A 23,805-nucleotide genomic window follows, 5' to 3' on the forward strand; every position below is an offset into this window, starting at 1 on the left:
ATGTGGAGGAAGGGAGTATATGGGAAATATCCGTACCTCGCTCTCAGTTGTGTTGTAAACCTGACACTGCACTAAAAATAAATTTTTTAAAAATAAAAATAAAAAGTGAAAAAACTAAGAAAAATACTGATACTGACTTTTTAAAATGTAAAATTTATAAAACAATTTTGGACAAAAAAATCCAACAATGCTACTTGAGGTAAGTTTCCTCTTTGCTCATTGATGAAAAGCTATTATTGTTTTGCTTATTAGATTTTAAAGTTTATTGTATTAGTTTAATAATTGCAATGAAATTTTATAAACCTTCAAATGAACTTATTGGGCCTCGACCATTATAGATATATAATCCTGAAAGGATTCCATCATCTATGAAATACTCAATCCGAGGTGTATTTAATTTTTGTCTAGCATAAGCATTTGCTTTCACACTGTTAATTACCGTTACTGCTGGTGCCCTATTCTTAAATTACAAAAATGACTTTGCTTGAACTTTAACAATGGCTTTAAGATTATATTGTACTTACATCAGCAGAATCAACAGCTGAATACATAATATCGAGCCATCCATTAAATGTTGCCTACAAAAATAACATGTATTTAATTATGGAAATCATATGCTCTATGGAAAATATAAAACTTAATGTTATTAATATAGTAAAAACTTAATGTTTTTAATATAGTAAAATATTAATGTTATTAATATAGTAAGGTTGACCACATTTCAATATATTGTGTAATTGAGATTACTCTATATGTTATTACCTTTTGTTGTCTGTTCAAAATTATTTAAAACTACTTAGTATAACTGTAATTAATAACTTAAAATATTTTAATGTAGTATAAATAGAGGGAGATACAGGTAGAGCAAAAGGTAAATAGTTAACAAATACATGCTGCCCAAGTGTCGTACTTGTAACTGCTATATATTCGCTGTTCTATGGGGAAACTAAGACAGGAATGGTTCATCTCCTCATGTCTGCTAGATGTTGGGTGACTGAGTAGCCGCTCCTCAAAGCAGTAAGTAGAAACAAGAGTAGTAACCTGAGTTGGACCAAAAATTTTGACCCTGTTACATGGTCAGTGATGGAAACAAATGTAACCAGTACCTGCCATTTCCTCAGTCAGTCTTACCTTCGTCTCCACTGCCTTCACCCAAAAGAGCAGAAACTGTTTCACTTCTGTTTCTCCAAATGGACTTACTTGTTCATAACATGTATCTACTAACAAATAATAACTAAAATAACTTATAACCAATTCTACTAATAATCATCTACATTTTATCTTTATCAACCTACATCCATATCGACCTACAACATGGAGGAGCATATAATAGATAATAAAATCAAAAGCATACTTACTACTTGAAGCAATGAAAGGAAACCATTTCCAACATTATCAAAGTTCAGTTTTGCATTCTCCCATGGCATGGATTCATTAAATACAAGACTTTCACATTGGCTCTTATTCCAGACCTCATCTACAGGAAACCTTTCTCCGCTTATTGGGTCAATACATTCATAGAACTTGCCAGCAAATAAGTATACTCCCATGATGCTATAAGCCAGCCAGATCATAAGGCAGACCAAAAACACGTTGAAAGCAGGTAAAGTTGTTTTTATTAAAGCTCTAACAACAACCTGTCATATAAAAAATAAACATGTAAACTTTAGGTAAGAAATGTAAAATTATTTTGATTAAATTGGAAATACTAGTTAATATAATGTCATATAAAAATAATAAAAAGGGCTATCTCTAGATATTTAATAAGCCACATGCCAATATTTGAATAACCTAAAGAACAAATTGCAATTAAAAATATACATGAAAAATTCAGGTAGTCTCAAAATGATTTTGGTAAAAAAAAAAAAATAAATAAATAAAAAAACCCACTAAAACAACAACAGAGCTGTTTAGTATAAACACTAAAGTAAAGAATTACTTCAGCCAGACTGGTGGCGGCACAGTGGATAGAGTGTTGACTTGGGATGCTGAGGTCCCAGGTCTGAAACCTGAAGGTTGCCAGCTTGAGTCTGGGCTCACCAGTTTAAGTGCAGGTCTCAGACTTGAGCGTGGGATAAAAGACATGATCCTATGGTTACTGGCTTCAGCTCAAGGTTGCTGACTTGAGCAAGGGGTCAGTGGTTTGGTTTGAGCCCCTGTCAAGGCATGTATGTAAAGAAATCAATGAACAACTTAAGTGACACAACTATAAGTTGACACTTTCTCTCTCTCTCTCTCTTGCTAAAAAGATTAAAAAAGTTCTTTCACTGATTTAATATTTATAAACTATGGTGTGAGAAATGGGCAAAATAAGTGAACCTGTTTATATGTATAAGATTGTCTAGAAAGGATATAAAGTGAGAGCAAAATAGGCCCGGGCATAGTAATTCTTATGTTTTCTAACCTTTAGGAGGAATAGTCTACAAAGGAGAAAGTAAAGAATTGACCAGGGAAATAAGAGAAGACCAAGAGATTATAGATCAATAAAGTCAAGTCAAGAGATTGTTCAAAGAAGCATTAAATAGGCAGTTAGACTTCGCAAAATCACAAAGCACTCACTGCACCTCTCTGTGTCACAGGTGAGACATTCTAGAGTGGAAAGTTTGGAAAGTGAATTCACTCCTTAAAGTTGAATAATAGCATTAGCCTATAATCCCTGCCTCTATTTCCTCAACTCCATTTTCTCTTTAATATTAAAATAAAAATTTTATTCTTGGCCCTGGCCAGTTAGCTTAGTTGGTTAAGAGCGTCATCCCCAAATGACAAGGCTACGAGGTTTGATCCCAGGTTAGGAGACACACAGGAAGCAACCAAAGAATGCATGACTGAGTGGGACAACAAATGAATGCTTCCCTTCCCCTCTCTCTCCAGTCCCCTTCCTGTCTCTCAAGGAAAAAAAAAAAAAAAATTAAGCCCTGGCCTAATAGCTCAGTTGGTTGGAACATCATCCCGGATTGCGGAGGTAGCTGATTTGATTCTCCCATCAGGGCACATTCAGGAGCAGCTCAATGTTCCTGTTTTTCTCTCCCTGACCTTCTCAAAAACAAACAAACAAACATACAAAAATTTATTCTTATCCCTCCACTGATACTCTTATAGCAAATGTAAACCAGTTGTTATAGCCAATAGAATATTTTCAATCTCTGCTATTGCTTCATCTTTCATTTAGCATTTACACTTTTGACTCCCTTACCCCCAAATCACTTCTTTCTTTTTTTCCTGAGACACCACTGATTTTCTCTTCTACCAGTCTAAACTTTCCTTCTCTCAGCCATGACTGAATGCTTATACTTTTGCCTATACTTTCTTGCTTATATTCCTTAGTTTTTCTGACCTTGAATTAATATTTTGACTTTTAATTGTTTTCTGTAAGATTTATTTTATTTCTAAAACTGAATAACAGATCTTTTGTTGACACTTTAGATACTTTGAGAGTTCTACTGATGCCTCTGATGAAGAAATGTGATGCCTATTGGTAATTGCACATTTGTGAGAATAAAACCCCAGGTATGTCTGACACAGATATTTCAATAGTGAAAGTAGCAAGACCTGAAGTTTGTTAAATACATAATTTTATAATCATGTAGCATCCTATATACTCAATGACATGTCTTCAGATATCGTTCAGCTACAGAACTTAAAGAGGTTCAGATCTAGATCTGACCTTGAACTAAGGATGACTGCTATCTCCCTGTCCTTGAAGTGTTCATGGCTACTATCTCACTGCCATTCTAATGAATGTTTGGCATCAAATAGAAGAGTGCTTCATTTATGATAAACAGGCAGCTTACCTGGAAGATATCTCCTTGCTTTTCTTTAAACTGGGCGTAGATAATTTGTTAATAGGGTTACTTTTTCCATCTTCCCTGTGTATCTGAATTTATTAGTGGGGTGGGGGACCCTGGTATTATCCCATAAAATATTTTACAGTTACAAAGAACTTATTTTAGTTACAGTCAATATCTGTGTGTGTGGGTGTGTATGTTTGTTTTCCAGCTTCATGGAGGTATAAGACAAGTAAGAATTGTATATATTTAAGGCATACGAAGTTATGATTTGGTAAATGCATACATTATAAAATGATTACCACAATCAAGCTAATTAACATCTATCACCTCACCTCACATAGTTCTTTTTTTTTTTCTTTTTTTAGTGGTGGTGAAAACACTTAAGATCTACTCTTGGAAAATTTCAAGTGTACAATATAATATTAACCATACATAGTCGCCATGCTGTACATGAAATCCCTAGAGCTCATTCATATTATCAGTGAAAGTCTGTACCCTTTGACCAGCATCTCCCCATCTGTTACCCCTGTATTTTCTGTTAATAGGTTATGCGTAGTTTATAACCCTAGAATATTCTATGAGAATTTTCTCTTGTTAAACTGTATTTATGCTGGAAATTTGTCTTGTCATTTTAACCTCAATCTTACTGACTTCTTTAACCACATTTTACTTTGCAGCTTATTTTCCTCCTTATTTTAGTTTAAAAGCAAACTGGTGGAGATATACTACCTTGTGAACCTCCATAATGTTGTTAATAAAATGTTTCATAAGTTATAAGTAATAATGAATATTTTAGATATTTGGTTTTTTAGGTGAATAATTGATATTTTGTTATATTTGACTCATAATCAAAATATTTTTTTCCACAACACCACAAATCAAAAGCATTTGGGAAATAGGTTAATCCGAATTAAATACTATATAATGAGTCAATCAGATTCATATTAACTACAAAAATATTATCAATAATGTTCTTGCATATATATTAAAATGTAATTAATGTTCTTAATAAATGAAGTTTATATATGTATGCACACATATGATATAAAGGTGATAGCATTAATTTTTTTTCAATATGGTTTTGGTAAAATTCATATTTTACATTATTTATGTTTCTTTTTGGATTTATAATAATCAAATTTTGAGATTAAAAACAAGTAGAAAAAGTGTTTTGGTTTCTTAATGAATGATGGCTTAAATGAAACATGTAATGTAGGAACTATAAATATAATACAGTTTAAATATAAATAATTTTCTTATTGCATCCTACCTACATTGAATATTTAGTTTTCTGAAATTTTAATCAAATTGACAGGCTAATTTTAAATAATATGTGGAAATAAAAATATAAGAAAACAAATGTATAATTATGAAATAAGAGGTAAAATTATACTTTTTCTGCCATTTCTGTACATAATAGATCTCTGTATGTCTACATAATTATACTATTTGTGGTGGTCATAGTCTGTTTTTTCTATTAGGTGGAGTCATAGGGGATTTTCAATATAGGCCCTAAACACTGAACATTGGCCATTGTATTTAGTTCAACCTATTAGTGTCTTCACGTTGTTCAGAAGAGGTTTTGACACAAAAGTGAAGGCGTGACAACTGGTAAGAATTCATAATTTGTGATAATGTGACTTAAAAAAAAATTTTTTTTAAATAGAATCTTTTTTTTCATTTAATAAATAACTACTTAGTGTATACAATGTTCTTATCATTTTGCAGTTAGCTAACTGATCAAAGTTCCATTTTCTGACACATATTTTTAATTTAAGATAATTTCATTAATATGCATACATATCTATGGGGTTAGAATGGTATTACTTTTTTTTTTTTGTATTTTTCTGAAGTTAGAAGAGGGAAGGCAGTCAGACAGACCCCCGCATGAAACCAACTAGGATCCACCGGGCATGCCCACCAGGGAGCGATGCTCTGCCCATCAGGGGCATTGTTCTGTTGTGGCTGGAGCCATTCTAGTGCCTGAGGTGGAGGGCGTGGAGCCGTCCTCAGCGCCTGGGCCAACTTTGCTCCAATGGAGCCTTGGCTGTGGGAGGGGAAGAGAGAGACAGAGAGGAAGGAGAGGGGGAGGGGTGGAGAAGCAGGTGGGCGCTTTTCCTGTGTGCCCCAACTGGGAATTGAACCCAGGACTTCTATACGCCGGGCCTATATGCTCGACTGCTGAGCCAACCAGCCAAGGACAGAATGGTATTACTTTTGAAAATATTTTCTTTTAATTATTAGTAATTTTTTTTGTTTATTTTTGTTAGTTTTTATATCTTATGAGCAATAAAGACCTCGAGTCCTAATAGGCATAATGTTTCTTTTATACTTTAGTAGAATAAAAGGTTTTTATATTATCATTGTTAGGTATATAAATGAGATTACAAAGTTTTACATCTGTAGAAATTTATTAATCTTTAATTAAAAACTACAGATTAGTTTAGAAATATTTCTCTTACCTTCATTCTTTCAAACTGAGATAGAACTCTAAGTGCCCGAAGAAATTTAATGGAAACAAGTGGTGCTAGTTCTTCCTGCGATTTGCCTATTAAGCAAAGACAAAACACCTAGATATATGAAAAATAATGAATTAATAAAGTTTAGTTTTAACTTTCACCAAAACAATCTATAAAATTAGCTTTGTATTTATTACAAAAGGAGACATAGGCAAACCCTACTAAAAATATACAAAAGATTTAATATATATTTCAACACATCTTAACAATGACTTACAGAAAAGTATAAGAAAATAATTTTGTGTTAAAATCACTTGAAAAATATAAATATTTTATTGTACTAAAATGACATGTTATTGAAATAAATAAAACATATATTTGACATTCTTTATGATGGATTAATATTTATATCTTTTATTAGTTTGAAATTAGATTAAAAAGTTTCATCATTATTTTCTTTTTTTTTTTTTTTTTTTTTTTTTTTCATTTTTCTGAAGCTGGAAACAGGGAGAGACAGTCAGACAGACTCCCGCATGCGCCCGACCGGGATCCACCCGGCACGCCCACCATGGGGCGGCGCTCTGCCCACCAGGGGGCGATGCTCTGCCCATCCTGGGCGTCGCCATATTGCGACCAGAGCCACTCTAGCGCCTGGGGCAGAGGCCGAGGAGCCATCCCCAGCGCCCGGGCCATCTTTGCTCCAATGGAGCCTTGGCTGCGGGAGGGGAAGAGAGAGACAGAGAGGAAAGCGCGGCGGAGGGGTGGAGAAGCAAATGGGCGCTTCTCCTGTGTGCCCAGGCCGGGAATCGAACCCGGGTCCTCCGCACGCTAGGCCGACGCTCTACCGCTGAGCCAACCGGCCAGGGCTCATCATTATTTTCAATATAGTAATAGTATACAATGTATATTCATCAAAACAAAATTTGGAATGTATTTACATATGCATTGATATATAAATATAGTTCAGACAATATAAAGAATTCGATTTTAGAGAAGAGGTATACTGTTTAGTCCAAATACAAAATATAGAAAGGTAGTAAAGTAATTTTTTAAAGTAAATATGTATGCACAAAAATGATTCAAGGTTAATAAATGTTAATAGAGGTTGAGCACAAGGTGGTAGAGTTATGATTAACTTTCTTTTTGTATGTGTGAGAGAGACAGAGAGAGGGACAGATAGGAATAGACAGGCAGGAAGGGAGAGAGATGAGAAGCATCAATTTTTCATTGTGACACCTTAGTTGTTATTGATTGCTTTCTCATATGTGCCTTGATAGGGGCAGCTCCAGCAGAGTGAGTGACCCCTTGCTGAAGCCAATGACCTTTGGACTTAAAGCCAGTGACCATGGGATCATGTCTATGATCTCACGAACGAGCTTGAGACCCCATACTCAAGCTGGGGTGATCTCGTGCTCAAAGTGGTGAGCCCCTGCTCAAGCCGGCGACGTCAGGGTTTCGAACCTAGGTCTTCTGCCTCCTAGTCCAAAGCTCTATTCACTGCACCAATGCCTGCTCAGGCAAGTTTTGGTTAACTTTTATTGTATCTTTATATTTTCTGTATTTACAAGGCTACATAAATGAAAATTTTGGTTTTTTTTAACCCTGCACTAAAGAGGTAGTCTTAAAGCAGGCTTTGAAGTAAGGGCATTATTTACATAAGCATAAAGAAATATGGACACAAGAAAAAGGAAGGTGAGTTTAGTCTGATTTTGTTGAAATAGAAGGTTAATTTGCAAGAAATAATTTAGAAGATACAGATCAGGTATTTCAAGTTATTATTTATAGACTTTGAAGTCTTAATCATTGCTTATAGACTAGGGAGCCATTTGTTCATTCAGCAGAAATTATTGAACACCCACCCTGTGACATGAATTATTCTAGGAAAAGAAGATGAGAGAACTAAATTGAGAAAAAAAAAAACAAAAACAAAACTCTGCCCTAATGGGGCTTATCTTTCTTTGGGGGAAGACTGGGAATAACCAAAATCAATTAATTTTGGTGCTTTGGAGATAAAGAAAGCAGAGGGAAAAAAAAAGTTTTCGAATGGCTGCAGTTTTAAATAAAGTAGTGGAGGAAAACCTAACTTCAAAGTTTCATTTAAGCAGACATAAATGAGCTGAGCCAGCGAAACCTTCAGGAGGATGGAAGAGTAAGTGCAAAGGCACTAAGATGAAAGCAAGCCTGGCTTATATGAGGCAAGTCATGAAGGCCAGTGCTGGCGGCACAGGACGTAGACCAGGATGGGGGAAAGGGAGAGTGACTGCAGATAACACTGGATTATGTAGACTGTAGTCCATTGATTGCAGAGACTATATAGCTTTTACCTGAATGAGAAGGAGTGTTGACTGGAGGATTTCAAAAAAGAAAAGAAGTGATTTAAGGTGACTTCTATTTATAACAGTAAACTATATGGGGCTGCTATCTGGAGAACACAATGAAAGTGTGCAGTGGTGGACGCAAGAGTATCAGTTTGGATCCACTGTAGTGATCCAAATGAGAATTTTGGGTTGTGTGGATCAGCGTGGTACTGGTGAAGAAAACAATAAGTAGTCTAATTCTGAATATATAATTTAAAAATTGAGTAAACAGAATTTAAATACTTTGCTTATTATTATTATTAGTAGTAGCAGTAGTACATAGGTGACTGTTAGAATAATCCGGAAATGAAGTGCTGAATTTAAAATAGTAGAATGATCAGAAAAGGATAATTATTAAACAGTACAATAAAGAAATATGGGATGTTGTTGCCTAAAAATGTACAGAGAGGAAAAAGGAAGATACAAGTAAATGGAGTAGTAAAAAAGAGTAAAGAAGGAAGAGCAAATCAAATAGCTTAAAATTTTTTTTAAATACGTACAATAACAACCATGAAGTCTAGCCTGTACCAGCCATTAGTGAAATAGGCTTTAAAACCATATGCCATCCACTTAAGAAGCATTTCCATAATGAAGATATAAGTGAAGATCATGTCAGCATATTCTAATAATATTTTAATCGTCTTTCTTTGATCGATATATATGTCTTCAAAAGCCTGTGGAGGAAAATGGAAGGATTACATATAATCTTAAAAAGTGTCTTTTGGCATGAGGGGGAATAGAATGCCATCTCTAGTAAGCAGATGGAGAGCAAAGTTATAAGTAGCAGTCTCAAGGGCTGGTTCACTTTGCTTTGATTTCTTCACATAATCTGTAAGTACAGTGGTCCCTCATTTATCACAGGGGTTAGGTTCCAGAACCCCCCACCACAGGCGAAAATCAGTGAAGTAGCAACCTTATGTTTATTTTATTGCTTATATATATTTTAAGGCTTTATAAACCCTCCCCACACTCTTATAAATCTTTTCCACACTGGTTATTAACCTTTACCACACTTATTATGTTTATTTTACCACAAAAATAATTAAAATAATAAATATATGAAAACACCTATATACCATAAAACCCTGCAATATAGCAAAAAGTCCACAGTGCAAAATTAGATATATACAATTTAAAAATCCGCGATACAGTGAGACCACGAAAAGTGAACCACGATATGGCGAGGGATGACTGTATTATCTTCTGATCCCATGCCTGTAACAGACATTATTAATTGATCCTAGAACCACTTCTTAAAGAGATTGAACTTGGTCTCATAATTGCTCTAAATAGTGATCCATATCAGTTAATCAGACTTAATACAAGGAGCAGAAACTTCAGTCACATTTGACATGGCTTTTACCTCTAATTTCATGTAGCCAACTCACAGATATATGTCACTTGCTAATAATGGGGTAGAGATATTTTTAAAAATTGTTTTTAGAAATCCATATTGTTATTATGAGAAAATGCTCCAAAGTTTATTTCACTGCAGAAATAATCAGGAGCATGAATGGAAACACATGAATATGAAATAAAACTATACTAGCTTCTCCAAAGCTTCTCAGTTTTAATAAGTTAGCCTTAATTTTACTCTGGAGGATACAAAGTTTGTAGTACAATTCAAAGCAATTTCATAGTGTTTTTATCTTAGCACTGAAGAAAAAGTAAACAGTATCAATAATCTGAGTTAGACTTCTATCAAAGTACATCTAAAGTTACAAAAATAAAAAAGGATTAAAATAATCTTATGCAAAAAATGTTGAATTTTTTAAAAAACCTACTATTAATCAAAAGTAAATATAAAATAACAATCGAGATACTGACTTAACTGAACCAATTATGGAGTAAAAGTGTCTATAAAAGCAAATTATAAGTATCATCTAAAGTTGAAGAACTTTATTTTATTACATGTATTTATTTTTTGAGTAGGTACATAACACAGAATAATATGAAAAGATATACACTTCAATTAAAAATAATTAAAAATAGGTATAGCTAATTTATGGCAGTTGAATCGCACATACTGGCTACCCACAGAGTGGGGAAATTACTGAAGGGTTAGAATATGCTTCTGAGTTCTTAGTAAAGTTCTATTTCCCAAGCCGAGTGACAGTTACACAGGTACATTCACTTTGTGAAAATCTTTTATACCTTACACTTATAATTTGTATGTTTTTCAGAATGTGTAATAAATATCAACATAAAGTCTACTTAAAAAATATATGTACTAAACTACAAAGTCTGGTTCGCAACCATGATGTCACCTTCTCTGTTCTGTGCATTTCACAGTTAACTATTTCTTGTGTATCCTTCCCTGATCTTTAAATCAAACACAATCACATAATACATATTCTCTTTACCCTTTACCTTCTTTTTCTATAGAAAATGTAACATGCCATACATTTTATTTTAGATTATTTTTTTCACTGTCTACCAAATCTTATAATATCAGTATGCATATAACTCCTGCATTTTCTTAAATAGCTGCACAGTATCCCACAAGATGATTGTCTCATAAACACCTATTATGAACTGTTTTTAATTTTTAATCTTTTGTTATTATAAAAAATTCTCCAGAGAATAGTCTTGTAAGTGATTAATACATGTTCAGATATTTCTAGGATAATTTCTCAGAATTAAAATTGTTGTGTCAATGGGTAAATATATTCATAATTCCAAGGTCCTTAAATGTATACAACACTTCTCTTTCTTACTGAATGGATACCAAAATGGTAGCACAATAGTTTTGTATGTGGACATTATTAAAAATTTGTTTCTTATTCTTGAATTTGACATTTTTATTTTTTAAAATTATTTTTCAGATACAGTTGACATACAATATTATATTGGTTTCAGGTTCATAACCCAGTGATTAGACGTTATATAACTTACTGACAATCCCAATACATCTCATGATTATCTGGCCTATACATAGTTATTAAAATATTATTGACTACATTTCTTATGCTATACTTTACATTCCCATGACCATTCTGTAATCACCAATATGTATACTTCTTAATCCCTTCACGGTTTTCACTCATGCTCCCAACCCTTTGCCATCTGGCAACCATCAAAATGTTCTCTTTATCTATAAGTCTTTCTGTTCTTCTTGTTGGTTTATTTTGTTTGTTTTTAGATTTAGTTGTTGATAGATGTGTATTTACTGTTATTTTATTATTCATCTTTTTCATCTTTTTCTTCTTTTTAAAGAAGACCCTTTAACACTTTATGTTATACTGGTTTAGTGTGATAAATTCCTTTAGCTTTTTCTTATCTGGGAATCTCTTAGTATATCCTTTGATTCTAAATGATAGCTTCGTTGGATAGTTATTTTAGTTGTAGGTCTTTGCTTTTCATCACTTTGAATATTTCTTGCCAATCCCTTTAGCCTAGAAAGTTTCTACTGAGAAATCAGCTGACAGTCTTATAGAGCTATTTTTAGGTAACTGATTGTCTTTTGCTGCTTTTAAGATTCTCTCTGTCTTTAAGCTTTGGCATTTTAATTATGATGTGTCTTGGGGTGGGCCTCTTTGGGCCCGTCTTGTTTGGGACTCTGCATTTCCTGGACTTGTATGTCTATTTCCTTCACCAGGTTATGGAAGTTTTCCATCATTATTTTTTTCAAATAAATTTTCAAACCTTTGTTCTCTCTTTCCTCTTTCAGGAAACCCCATTATATGGATGTTGATATGACTAAAGTGTCCCACAGTCTCCTTACACTATCTTCATTTTTTTTAATTGTTTTTTCCTTTTGCTGTTCGGCCTGGATGTTTCCTGCCTCCTTATCTTCTAAATCTCTGATTTGATCCTATGTTTTATCATTGTTGATTAATGTAGTCTTTTTTAGTTAATGTATTCTTCTTTCTCACTGTTGTTTTTATTTTCTAGTACTGTCTTTATGTTGAAGTTTTCACTAATTTCATCTACTCTTCCCCTAAGTTCACTGGGCACACTTATAACCAGCGTTTTGAACTCTGCATCTAGTAGATTGCTTGTTTCCATTTTGTTTATTTTTTTTCTGGAGTTATTTTTTTTCTATATTTTTTTTATTAATTTTAATTGGGTGACACTGATAAATCAGGGTACATATGTTCAGAGAAAACATCTCTAGGTTATTTTGACATTTGATTATGCTGCATTTCCATCACCAGAGTCCAACTGTCTTCTGTCACCTTCTAACTGGTTTTCTTTGTGCCCCTCCCCTCCTCCCTCCCCCTCCCTCTCCTCCCCCCCACCCCGTAACCCCCACACTCTTGTCCATGTCTCTGAGTCTCATTTTTATGTCCCACCTATGTATGGAATATATAGTTCTTAGTTTTTTCTGATTTACTTATTTTGCTCAGTATAATGTTATCAAGGAGTTTTGTTTTATTATTTCATTTGAGACATGTTTCTTTGTCTCCTCATTTTGGCAGCTTTCCTGTGTTTGTTTCTATGTATTAAGTACATTAAGCAGAGCTGCTACATCTCCCAGGCTTATATAGTAGGTGATCTACAAGGTCCAGTGGCGCAGCGTCTCTGTTCACCCAAACTGGGCAGTCCAGGTGTGCTTCCACCCCGAGTGGGCTGGGTACACCTTCCTGTTAGAGTGAAGCATTGACTGCTGTTGGCACATCAATGGGATGGCTCTACCCCAGACCAATTAACTGCAAGGATGGCTGGGATTACCATGGAGGACTAGCTGTGTAGAAGCTGACCCCTGGGAACAGGACTTATTTCAACAGGGCTTTGGTGCCCATTGGATCTCCTCTTGTGTGTGTCACATATAGAGGTGGTTGACAGTGTTTCAGTGTCTTTGGAAGCTGTCCAACAGTGAACTGGCTCTGGGACCGCCCAGGAGGTGTAGGTTAAGTCAGCCGCCACCTGTGTTCTGCCTGGGGCCACCCAGCATGAGCTACAAAGCAATCTGCAGATGGCTGCTACTTATGCTGAGCTTGGAGATGCCCAGGAAAGACCAAGCTGAGAACCAAGACTGGCTGTTCCTAGTCCTGGACCTGGAGCCACTTAAAAAGGGGTATAGGGCACACAGACACCAAAGGCTGCTTGTTTGAGTGATTTTAGGACAGTCTGAAGCATGAACCAAGACAGGCCATTCATACAGAAAAGCCACTAGAAGCAGTTTGGGTGGGTCCAAGAGTTGGATGAGGCAGGGTTTCAGGGAATCTCTAGGGCAGGGAAAAAGTGATAGCCAGGTTGATAGAAGCTCAGATATGCCTGACTGACAACTGTTGGCTCTGTTGTGGAGGGCTCTGAAAAGGATGGATGGTTTCTGATAGTATTTCTGTCTGAAAGAAAGCTGCCACTCCAGCCACACTTTGGTGCCAGACAATTCAGTTCCTCCCTGTAAGCTGTTGGTGCCTTTTGAGCTGCTGCCCTGCTGCTGGAGTTCAGAAAGAGTAAGTCTGAGTAAGAGCGGCATGTGCCTTTTAAGAGGAACATCTGGGACTCCAACAGCTTGTCTCACATAATTATGATCCCCACTGGGTTTTACAGCCAGAAGTTATGACACTGAAGTCTTAGGCGGGGGGACCGGTGTGGGGCTGGGATCCCTGGCTCCTCTGGGAGGAACTCCACAGCAGAGATCCCTCCCAAGTTTTATCTGCCACAGGTGGGTGTGGGGCAAGCATGTTCAGTGTCTCTGCCCCTCCTACAAGTCTTGATGTGGCTTCTTTATATCCTTAAGTTGTAGGACTTCTGTTTAGCTAGATTTCAGATGGTTTTGAATGATGGTTGTTTATAGTTTAGTTATACTTTTGATGTGATCGTGTAAACGTGGGCACATCATGTTTACCTAAGCTGCCAACTTGACCAGAAGCCTAAACTTTGTTTCTTTTATGAAACTTTATTAAAATAAGAAAAATTAAGTACTTTTTAATGTTCCTTTTTTCCCCACTGTCATTCATATATTTTGAAATTGTGTTGTTTATTTAATTTCAGGGGAGGACTATACAGATTTTAAAGAAACTATGATGTATGTCTTTTCAAACTAAAATCACAGACTATGAACTTTGGTGGTATGGTAAGTATTCTGAAGGGAACTAATTTGGTATGGTGATTTTACAAATGAACAATCTTCTAATATACTTTTTCCATAAAAATATCACATACTTTCACTTACCAGGGCACCTGTGCTGAGCAAAGTGACAAGGCCAATGAAACATACAAAAAAACTGTTTTCTACTATCTTGCAGCAGGTTTTCCTTATGTTTGGCAAAATTTTTCTTCTTTTGGGTTCTCTATTGATTTGACCTGGTGAAGATCCTCCTTCATAATCTGTCATGAATAAAACTAGTCATAAAAGAATCTTGAAAATTCATGAAAAAAATAAACATCTCAAAGTTTCGACTATATGCTTTCAATTATTTATTTACAGAAGCCAATATAGGTGGTTTCTCATATACATTTGATTTTTACCCTTGCTCTACTGAATACTGCACTCACAGAGAAAAAAAAATTAATTTGTGAGTTTGGTAATTATAAGAAATTGTGAAAAGCAGAGATGACTCAGCACATTCTTTATATATTGGGACAGAATCTGAGAATTAAATTTATTCCTTACTATTACTACAAAACAAAAATATACACACATATACAACATCTTCTAAATGTCACAGTTTGGTATAATGCCTGAAAATTCATTAGCTGAAGATTCACATAGCATAACAAGCATTCCCATTTAAATTCACAAATATTTATGAAATATTAAGAGATTTAATATCAGTTAAGTCAGTTAAACTGATTTCAGTTCTTAGATGGTGTGAGAATGGGAATTTTATTTGAGTCTATCTAGGAGCTAACCTGGATTATGGAGTACTTTGTGAGTAGGGTTCATGTTCATGGGTTTTTAACTCTACTTTCTGCTTAAGAGAGTTAGCATAAGAAAGTCTAAGGAGAAGGAAGTGATTAACCTGTAAACTGATGAGAAAATAGAAGTGTGTAGAGTTTAATGTCAGCACTTTTTATTTTAGAATTTTACCTAATGTCAATTTATAAATCTTTGGTTAAAAAACATTATATATATATATGAAATTTTTCTTCCCTTGTTTTGGATGATACAAATTCTAGAACTGAAGCTACTGAGAGCATATTCTTATTCTGAATATAGGAATTTGAGCATTTAGTAGTTCCATTTTAATGATTTCCAGTGACTTAAAGTGTCTAGAACCTGTAGTCTTTTGTTAATCTTCTTAATAATATTAATTATAAGTTATCAAGAGATGTTTGTTACATATCTAGTGAGTCAACCAACTAAAGCCTTATACATATCTTAATATTAACGACAAATATAAAATTATATCAGTATTACGATTTTTTTTCTATGAAAGTCATAGGATGTTTTCCTGAGTATTTAAATGTTTACTCCATTGTTCAGATCTAAAAATACACATATAATCTTAATTTAATCTTTTCAGCAATCTTGTAAAGTAAAATTTATTATTATCTTCATTTTTCATATTAGGAAGTGAGTCAAAGAGACAGTGAGTAAAAGTAGAGGACTGGGATTTGAACTAGGCTGATTCCAGAGCCCACAGTCTACTGCACTAGACTCCCTACAAAATAGACCTCTTCTTTTTTCCAATGTTGACTTGTTTCTTGACATTTAATTTTATTTATTTATTTATTTTATTTTATTTTATTGGTATTTTTCTGAAGTTGGAAACAGGGAGGCAGTCAGACAGACTCCTGCATGCGCCTGACCAGGATCCACCCGGCATGTCCACCAGGGGGCTATGCTCTGCCCATCTGGGGCATTGCTCTGTTGCATCCAGAGCCATTCTAGCACCTGAGGCAGAGGGCATAGAGCCATCCTCAGCACCCGGGCCAACTTTGCTCCAATGGAGTCTTGGCTGCGGGAGGGGAAGAGAGAGACAGAGAGGAAGGAGAGGGGGAGGGGTGGAGAAGCAGATGGGTGTTTCTCCTGTGTGCCCTGGCCAGGAATCAAACCTGGGACTCCTGCACACCAGGCCGACGCTCTACCACTGAGCCAACGGGCCAGGGCCTATTTTAATTTTCTATCAGGCTTCATGGGAGCATGTATGCATGTGTGTTCATTCTTTAGTCAAATTCATAAATTATCTAAAATTAAAAGCATATCCAATGGTATTATTTAGGGTAAAAGAAATTTGTCAAATTTTAATACAATAATCAAAGAAACTTTTCCTTACCGTTTTTAAGATGCTTTGGTTTTTCATGTTCATAGATTATTTCTTCTTCAGAGACAGCAATATCAACTGTACTGCATTCAGATGAGCTAGATGGCTTTACCTTCTGAAAAGTTCCACAAATAAATGTGAATAAAGTTTTATTTACTCACTATAGTTAAAATTTACTTCATTTTTAGAAATAAGAAAAATTATGCACACAAAGACCATTATCAAGTTTAAAAGACTTTAGGCCAAGTTCATGATTGATATTAAAATGCATATATATCTCTGTGAGTTGACAGATTAAAAAAATTTTTTAATTAGTTTAAGATAATGTATTTTTTAGATTAAAATTAACATTTAATTAATAACACCATTCTCCAAAATGTTGTATAGTCTATCTCCAATCTCCAAAAGGATTTGAGTTTCAAAGTTTTCCTGAAGTTATTCACAAGGTTCACAGTATGCTGTTTCAATTACATGAGTAGCATCAGAATAAATCACCCCTTGATGCTAAAAATGGGTAGACAAGAGTGTACTTAGTGTTTATTGTAAATTCCAGTCCAGATATTTTTATGTATGTTGTCATAGGCCAAGATTTATGTGAAGTTATCTTGAAGTAAAATATAGAAATGTACAAAGTGATACCAGCCCTATGGAAAGAGGTTAGTTGCAGAGAGTGACATTTTCCCCACTCATTTCTTGACCAAAGTTTAAGACTGGCTAGGATAAGGCAGTCATGACTTTGTACATGTGGTTATAATGCGAGTGACGTGCTTAGCCTCTAATTGAAATGATTTTCTCACAATGCTTTATTTTACCTTATTTAAAAGTGAATATACAATATATTATCTTTTAAAATGACCAAGATCCTAAAGTTAGTAGCATACATAATTATTTTTTTAATTTTAAAATTAAGATAAGTGTTTAAAATATTTGAAGAAAAACAGTCTTAGTCCTTAAAAATAAAAGAAAGCTTTAGGTAGAGTATATATATAAAAAAGAAATATTTGTCCTACTCCTTGGTATCATGCACAGTAAGTGTCAATGTAATTAAGAAGCTTTGTTTACTTATAACTTAATGGTAATTGTCAGTAAGATGTTATGGTGCTCAATTAAAAAATAGAGAGCAAAATATTAGTCATATAAATAAATCATTTTTATTACTTTATTTCTTTTTGATTTTTTTATTTCTGACAAACTAAAAAATACAACAATGCACTGATTTAAAATAGTAAATAAACAAATATTATATAATGTTTGGGCATTCAATAATTGAAAAATTTGAAGCTTATATGTTTGGTTTTTTTTTTTTTTTTTGAGTTCTTAAAACCATTGCAATTAAATTCTTTGATGTGACTTTTTTCCCAAAATACTTTTAGTATGTATGGTATAATTTTACAATTACAAGTAAATCAATTAAGATTCAAAATTATAAATAACTTATTTTAATATAAAAGTATATAGTTAATGTCATGAGAAAATGACCATGATATATTACTACATTGTGAAAAGTTATAAAACCCAATGTAAAGTTCAATGTTTTTTTTTTTTTCTTTCTGAAGCTGGAAACAGGGAGAGACAGTCAGACAGACTCCCGCATGCGCCCAACCAGGATCCACCCGGCACACCCACCATGGGGCGACACTCTGCCCACCAGGGGGCGATGCTCTGCCCCTCTGGGGTGTCGCTCTGCCGCGACCAGAGCCACTCTAGAGCCTGGGGCAGAGGCCAAGGAGCCATCCCCAGCGCCCGGGCCATCTTTGCTCCAATGGAGCCTCGGCTGCGGGAGGGGAAGAGAGAGACAGAGAGGAAGGAGGGGGAGGGGGTGGAGAAGCAAATGGGCGCTTCTCCTATGTGCCCTGGCCGGGAATCGAACCCAGGTCCCCCGCACACCAGGCCAACGCTCTATCGCTGAGCCAACCGGCCAGGGCACAATGGTATTTTTATAAAATTTATATAGTTACATATTTGTAATTAAAAAGGATGAAAGTTTAGATATCAAAGAAATAAGAATATATATTTCTGAATTATCAAATCACATATGACTTTCATATTTTATTCTTGGCTTTTGGTAGATCAACATCCAGTACTCATGGGCTACATTATCTGGAAAGTGTTTAATTAAATTAAATATATACTAAACATACAAATAAATGTACAAATTTATGAATAACCAATCAATAGGACCAATAATTAGGCAGCATGAATTACAACTTCTGCAACCTCAACATTAATGATTATATTTAATTCTTTTTTTTTCTTTATAATTTCATATCCCACACTTTTTAGTGGTATTTTGAGAAAAGGTTCCCAGAATATCTCGACATGATGTGCTGTGATAAATAGCAATTTTACCCAGAGATGGATGGTAGTCAAAGTTTTAAGTAAAGCACACAATTATGCTGGAGAGGCATTTTCTTTGTTTTGTCATAAAGATATTAATTAAAGGAAAGTGAACCTCAGAATACTGGGTATGCTAAGGAGTAAAAGTTTCTCTAAAATAAAAATTCCTTCACTAAGAGCTGGAAATACTTGGAATAATCGAGACTCAACTCTTACGATACGGTCAGTTTCAGAGAAGCTGCCACGCCTAAAGAGGTCTGGAGATGAAGACTGTGCCAGAGCTTTGGCTCCTGGCCATTGGCTCAGTGGGTAGAGCATAGGTCTGGTGTATGGATGTCCAGGGTTGAATCCCCGGTAAGGACACACAGAAGAACTGACTATCTGCTTCTCTCCTCTCTCCCACTTTTTTTCCTCTTCCCCTCCCACAGCCAGTGGCTTGACTGGTCCCAGCATGGCATTGGGCACTAAGGATAGCTCCATTGTAGCGCATCAGCCTCAGGCACTAAAAATAGCTAGATACTTGAGCATCAACCCCAGATGGGGTTGCCGTATAGATCCCGGTCAGGGCACATGTGGGAGTCTTCCTCACATTTCCCCTCCGCTCACCTAGAAAATAAAAGATTGTGCCAAGGACTTTGAGGACTTGGAAAGAACTGTTCTTTGCCCCTTCCACTCCAGTATCTATTAGTGATCTGAGATCAGTCCTTAGTGAGATCCAATGCAAGAAGCCCATAGTGCCTTTGTGATCTTTGTAGAGGTAGCTTTCACTTAGTTGTTCATTGACTGCTTGTCATATGTGCCTTGACAGGGAAAGCCAGATGTAGCTTTCTATTACAGTACATCTCTTACTAAGACAATATGCTGCTTGCAAATGAGGATAACAAAACTGTCTCCAGTGGAGTATACCTGTATACATGTGAATAGCAAGTTAACTGCAATATCTACCCTTCTTTGAATGTATCACCCCTTTTATTTTGTCCAGGAGTTTATAAAGCTACAAAATATTTGCAAGTCAAATTTTTGATTTCTTTCCATTCTTTTAGTTCAACTCAATTATATATGTTATAATATATGTTGCACTATAAAAAAGCATTTTAGACTTAGCCAGCAAGAAAATAAGTATTTTGTACTATTGTAGTCCAATCTCACATTTTAAAGATGCTCAGGAGAATTTAATGATTTCTTCAGATATACAAATTGATTTAAAAAAATTTTTTTTCCAGCATGCTTTTCATCACCCCACACTGTCTGATTATTAATTTATATGATTTTTAAATTGTATTATCTAATGTTTATTAAGTGCTTACAATATACTGGGCATAGTTATATGCACTACAGAATTATTATTTTTAATCCTTCTAGCTTTCCTCAGAAATAGACATAATTTTATCCTCATTTAAGTATAGAAAGTTTGAGTAACTTGATTCAGAACATAAAATAAGGAGCAAGGAGTGTAATTGCTAGGATTGAACAGGTGATCTCACTCTGGAAATTCAGTGTTGATTCAACTTCTTATCAAGAATGCCATAAATCAATAATAAGAAATCAGGATATTGAAACATCTTACCTCTTTGCTGCTTCCATAACCCGACTTGCTCTGAATCTCCTTATTATCCAGATTTTCTGTATCAGATTCTCCTGAAGCGATTGGTACAGTTTCAGAGACACTAGGACTGAGGATAAGCGATTGGCTCTCATTTTCAGTCATGTTTTTCTCTGTGCCACTGCTGTTATTGTCCTTGAGGAAGTCTTGGGTGGTGCTCAGTACAGAGAGGGTATGGTCAGAAATATTTTCTTTAACATATGTATCATTTACATTGTCCACTGTGTCCTTGGGAACATTTTGCTTTTTACGTAATATTTTAGAAAGCGCATAGTTTATTCCTTTCTTAATCCTCGCCATTGCACGCTGGAGATTTTTTGCTTCATCATTCTCTTCAGTTGTTGCAGCATTGTATGAACTAAAGGAGCTCACCAAGGCCAGAAACAGGTAAAGTATCTAAATGAAGAAGTAAATGAGGTTAAGTGCATCTCCTTTTTTGTTTTCTTTTAAAACAAACAAACCAAAAATTCTTTAAAAAAAAGTCTGAACTGAGATTTGAAAACAATATATGAACTGCAATTCTATTCAGGTTTTACTCATCTACAGTGGGTCACACACCATGTCAGAGGTTTATACAGTTATAGTCAGAACTCAATTTAAAGTCACAATATTCTAAGAAGTATTTGTTTCTCTTTTATAGAGGAAAAAGGTTTATAGACGTTAAATTTCAAAAGTCACACAGATTGAACTCAAGTCTTATTCCAAAGCTTGTTTTCTGTCACTAAGTCAAACTGCCTCTCTCAAGATGAGAGAATAAATTGCTACTCCAGGTGGCTGATTTCACTTTATGGGTTCTGAAAACCCTTAAAGAATTTCACCAGGAGAGAGCTATTCCTGGTTCTGAGGCCCACATCTAAATTTTCTTAAGACATGCAAGCACAAAGATTGGGCAGGTTATCATTATTTGTGGCAGTGAATTTGGTTTAACAAGAAAGAGACAAGTGATAGAAGAACTATTACTAATACTGCAAGATATACAAACTCAGCAATAGTGTATATTTTGACCTTTACCATCACTGAGAAATATGATCAAGGCATGTTTGTTTCTAGAGAATCAGATTCTTATCTTGTTTCTAATAGTAGGACGTAAATGGTATTTTTGAATTTAGTGTTGAAGATTAATATTGATTATTCTCTTAGATTTAAAGTAATAATTTGAGCATTTTGCTTATCATAGCTATTTCCTCTCCTCTCTTTAGATATTTCAGCTTAAGGTTTAGTTAATTTTATGCTTTGCATATTATTTTTAGAGGGCAAAGTTAAATGGCACACATTATGTTTAAAAATAAATATACAGTAAGTCTTCATTTAGCATTGTCCATAGGTTCTTGGAAACTGTGACCTCTACTGAAACAACATATAAAAAAGCCAAGTTTACCATAGGCTTGATATAAATAAGAACTAAGTTCTAACAGCATATTTCTGGTCACAAAACATCACTAAACTTATAAATAAAGATTCAAAACATTTTAAACAAAGAAATAATGTCAGCTATACATACATTTAAGAAATATAATAGAAAAAGAATCACAATTATTTTTCAACCCATTTATTCTACTTCAAGGTCACAGGTGGGTGACAAAAATGACACTAAGTAAAATGATGTTATTGGAGGAACTGCTGTATATACAAGTTATATATCTTTTTCCTTCCTCCATTTCTAATTTCTTCACCCATTAAGATATACTGTTGAAATAAGTATATTGACAATTAACATGTACATAAAAAGTATATAAAGATCTCCAAACACCCATTTTTTTTAACACTTCTTTAAGAATTCTGGATTTATGTGATGAGATGGTCTCAGATACTCTGAAAATTACTGTCTCTTCTCATGTACACACACACACCTGAGAAAATATGAACTGCCCATTATTTAGTGTCAATCACAATGAGCTGCTTTTAATTCTCTCTACCTATATTTTAATATATATGAATAGATAAATTGCAAATAAGATTCTTATGGGAAAATCAAAATATTATTGCACAGATATTACTGGCATCCAGTAATCTTAATTTCAACCATATTTTGGTGTAGCAATAAAATGTAGAGTACAAGATGGCTCGAAATTGGGAATTTCTTACTGGTGAGATAATCTGAACACTGACATATTTTCTATAACCTACAATGACAAAGTCTCAGAAGGCAAACTAAAAAAACAAAAAAACAAAAACCTGAAAATACAATGATCAAACGCCAATACCCTCAGAGAGTTGTATGATTGGTCTCACATGAGTGTCTCTTTTTGACAAAAAGGCTTACTTACAAATAATCTGGGCAGGGACTCCATGACTTTTGTAGGAACTACATACACTATTAGCATCTCTATCATTTACAAAAGACAATGAGTTCAGGATGTAAAAGGGCAAGACCAAATATAATTTAAGGTGTTGGTTGTTTCTTTTCCCACCTTTGTTTTAAGTATTAGGCATGGTGACAAATAAGAGAAGGATGTTAGGTAAGAATTTCATGACTATAAACATGAAAATGTGGTTCCTAATGAGTAGGACCACATTTTCTCTTAAGTAGACAACTAGCACAGTGCTAGGCATGTTAGTGGTAAATATTTGTTGGAAAACTATTTATTTTATTTTATTTTTTACAGTGACAGAGAAAGAGAGTTAGAGAGAGGGATAGATAGGGACAGACAGACAGGAACGAAGAGAAATGAGAAACATTAATCATCAGTTTTTCATTGTGGCACTTTAGTTGTTCATTGATTGCTTTCTTATATGTGCCTTGACCATGGGGCTACAGCAGACCAAGTATCCCCTTGCTCAAGCCAGTGACCTTGGGTCCAAGCTGTTGAGTTTTGCTCAAACTAGATGAGCCCATGCTCAAGCTGATGACCTTGGGGTTTCGAACACTCTATCCACTGCGCCACCGCCTGGTCAGGCGGAAAATAAATTAATTGTAAAATAAATGAAAGAATAGATTGTGTGTCATAATTTGGACAAGGAAAAATTATGCTACAAATATTGTATTTTTAAGACCTAGCTACACACACACACACACACACACACACACACACACACACATACACCCAACTCATACTCACACACTCATATACAAGCATACCTATATATGTAATAAGGATGTTA

The 23,805-nt window shown here is 34.8% G+C and overlaps 1 protein-coding gene across 1 annotated transcript in view; it reads right to left on the bottom strand.

The window, feature by feature from the left end:
• Positions 1 to 23,805, bottom strand: part of SCN7A (sodium voltage-gated channel alpha subunit 7) — a 97,121-nt gene that overhangs the window by 8,182 nt on the left and 65,134 nt on the right. Inside the window, exons 15-21 of the mRNA XM_066346662.1 lie at positions 20,668 to 21,099; positions 16,776 to 16,878; positions 14,729 to 14,883; positions 9,105 to 9,278; positions 6,251 to 6,358; positions 1,359 to 1,637; positions 525 to 578 (exon numbers count right to left, since the gene is read on the bottom strand). Of these exons, the coding sequence (XP_066202759.1) occupies positions 525 to 578; positions 1,359 to 1,637; positions 6,251 to 6,358; positions 9,105 to 9,278; positions 14,729 to 14,883; positions 16,776 to 16,878; positions 20,668 to 21,099 (1,305 nt within the window). The remainder of the gene's footprint in view (positions 1 to 524; positions 579 to 1,358; positions 1,638 to 6,250; positions 6,359 to 9,104; positions 9,279 to 14,728; positions 14,884 to 16,775; positions 16,879 to 20,667; positions 21,100 to 23,805) is intronic.

The sequence above is a fragment of the Saccopteryx leptura genome, chromosome 7, assembly GCF_036850995.1.
Source record: "Saccopteryx leptura isolate mSacLep1 chromosome 7, mSacLep1_pri_phased_curated, whole genome shotgun sequence".
Lineage (NCBI taxonomy): Eukaryota > Metazoa > Chordata > Mammalia > Chiroptera > Emballonuridae > Saccopteryx > Saccopteryx leptura.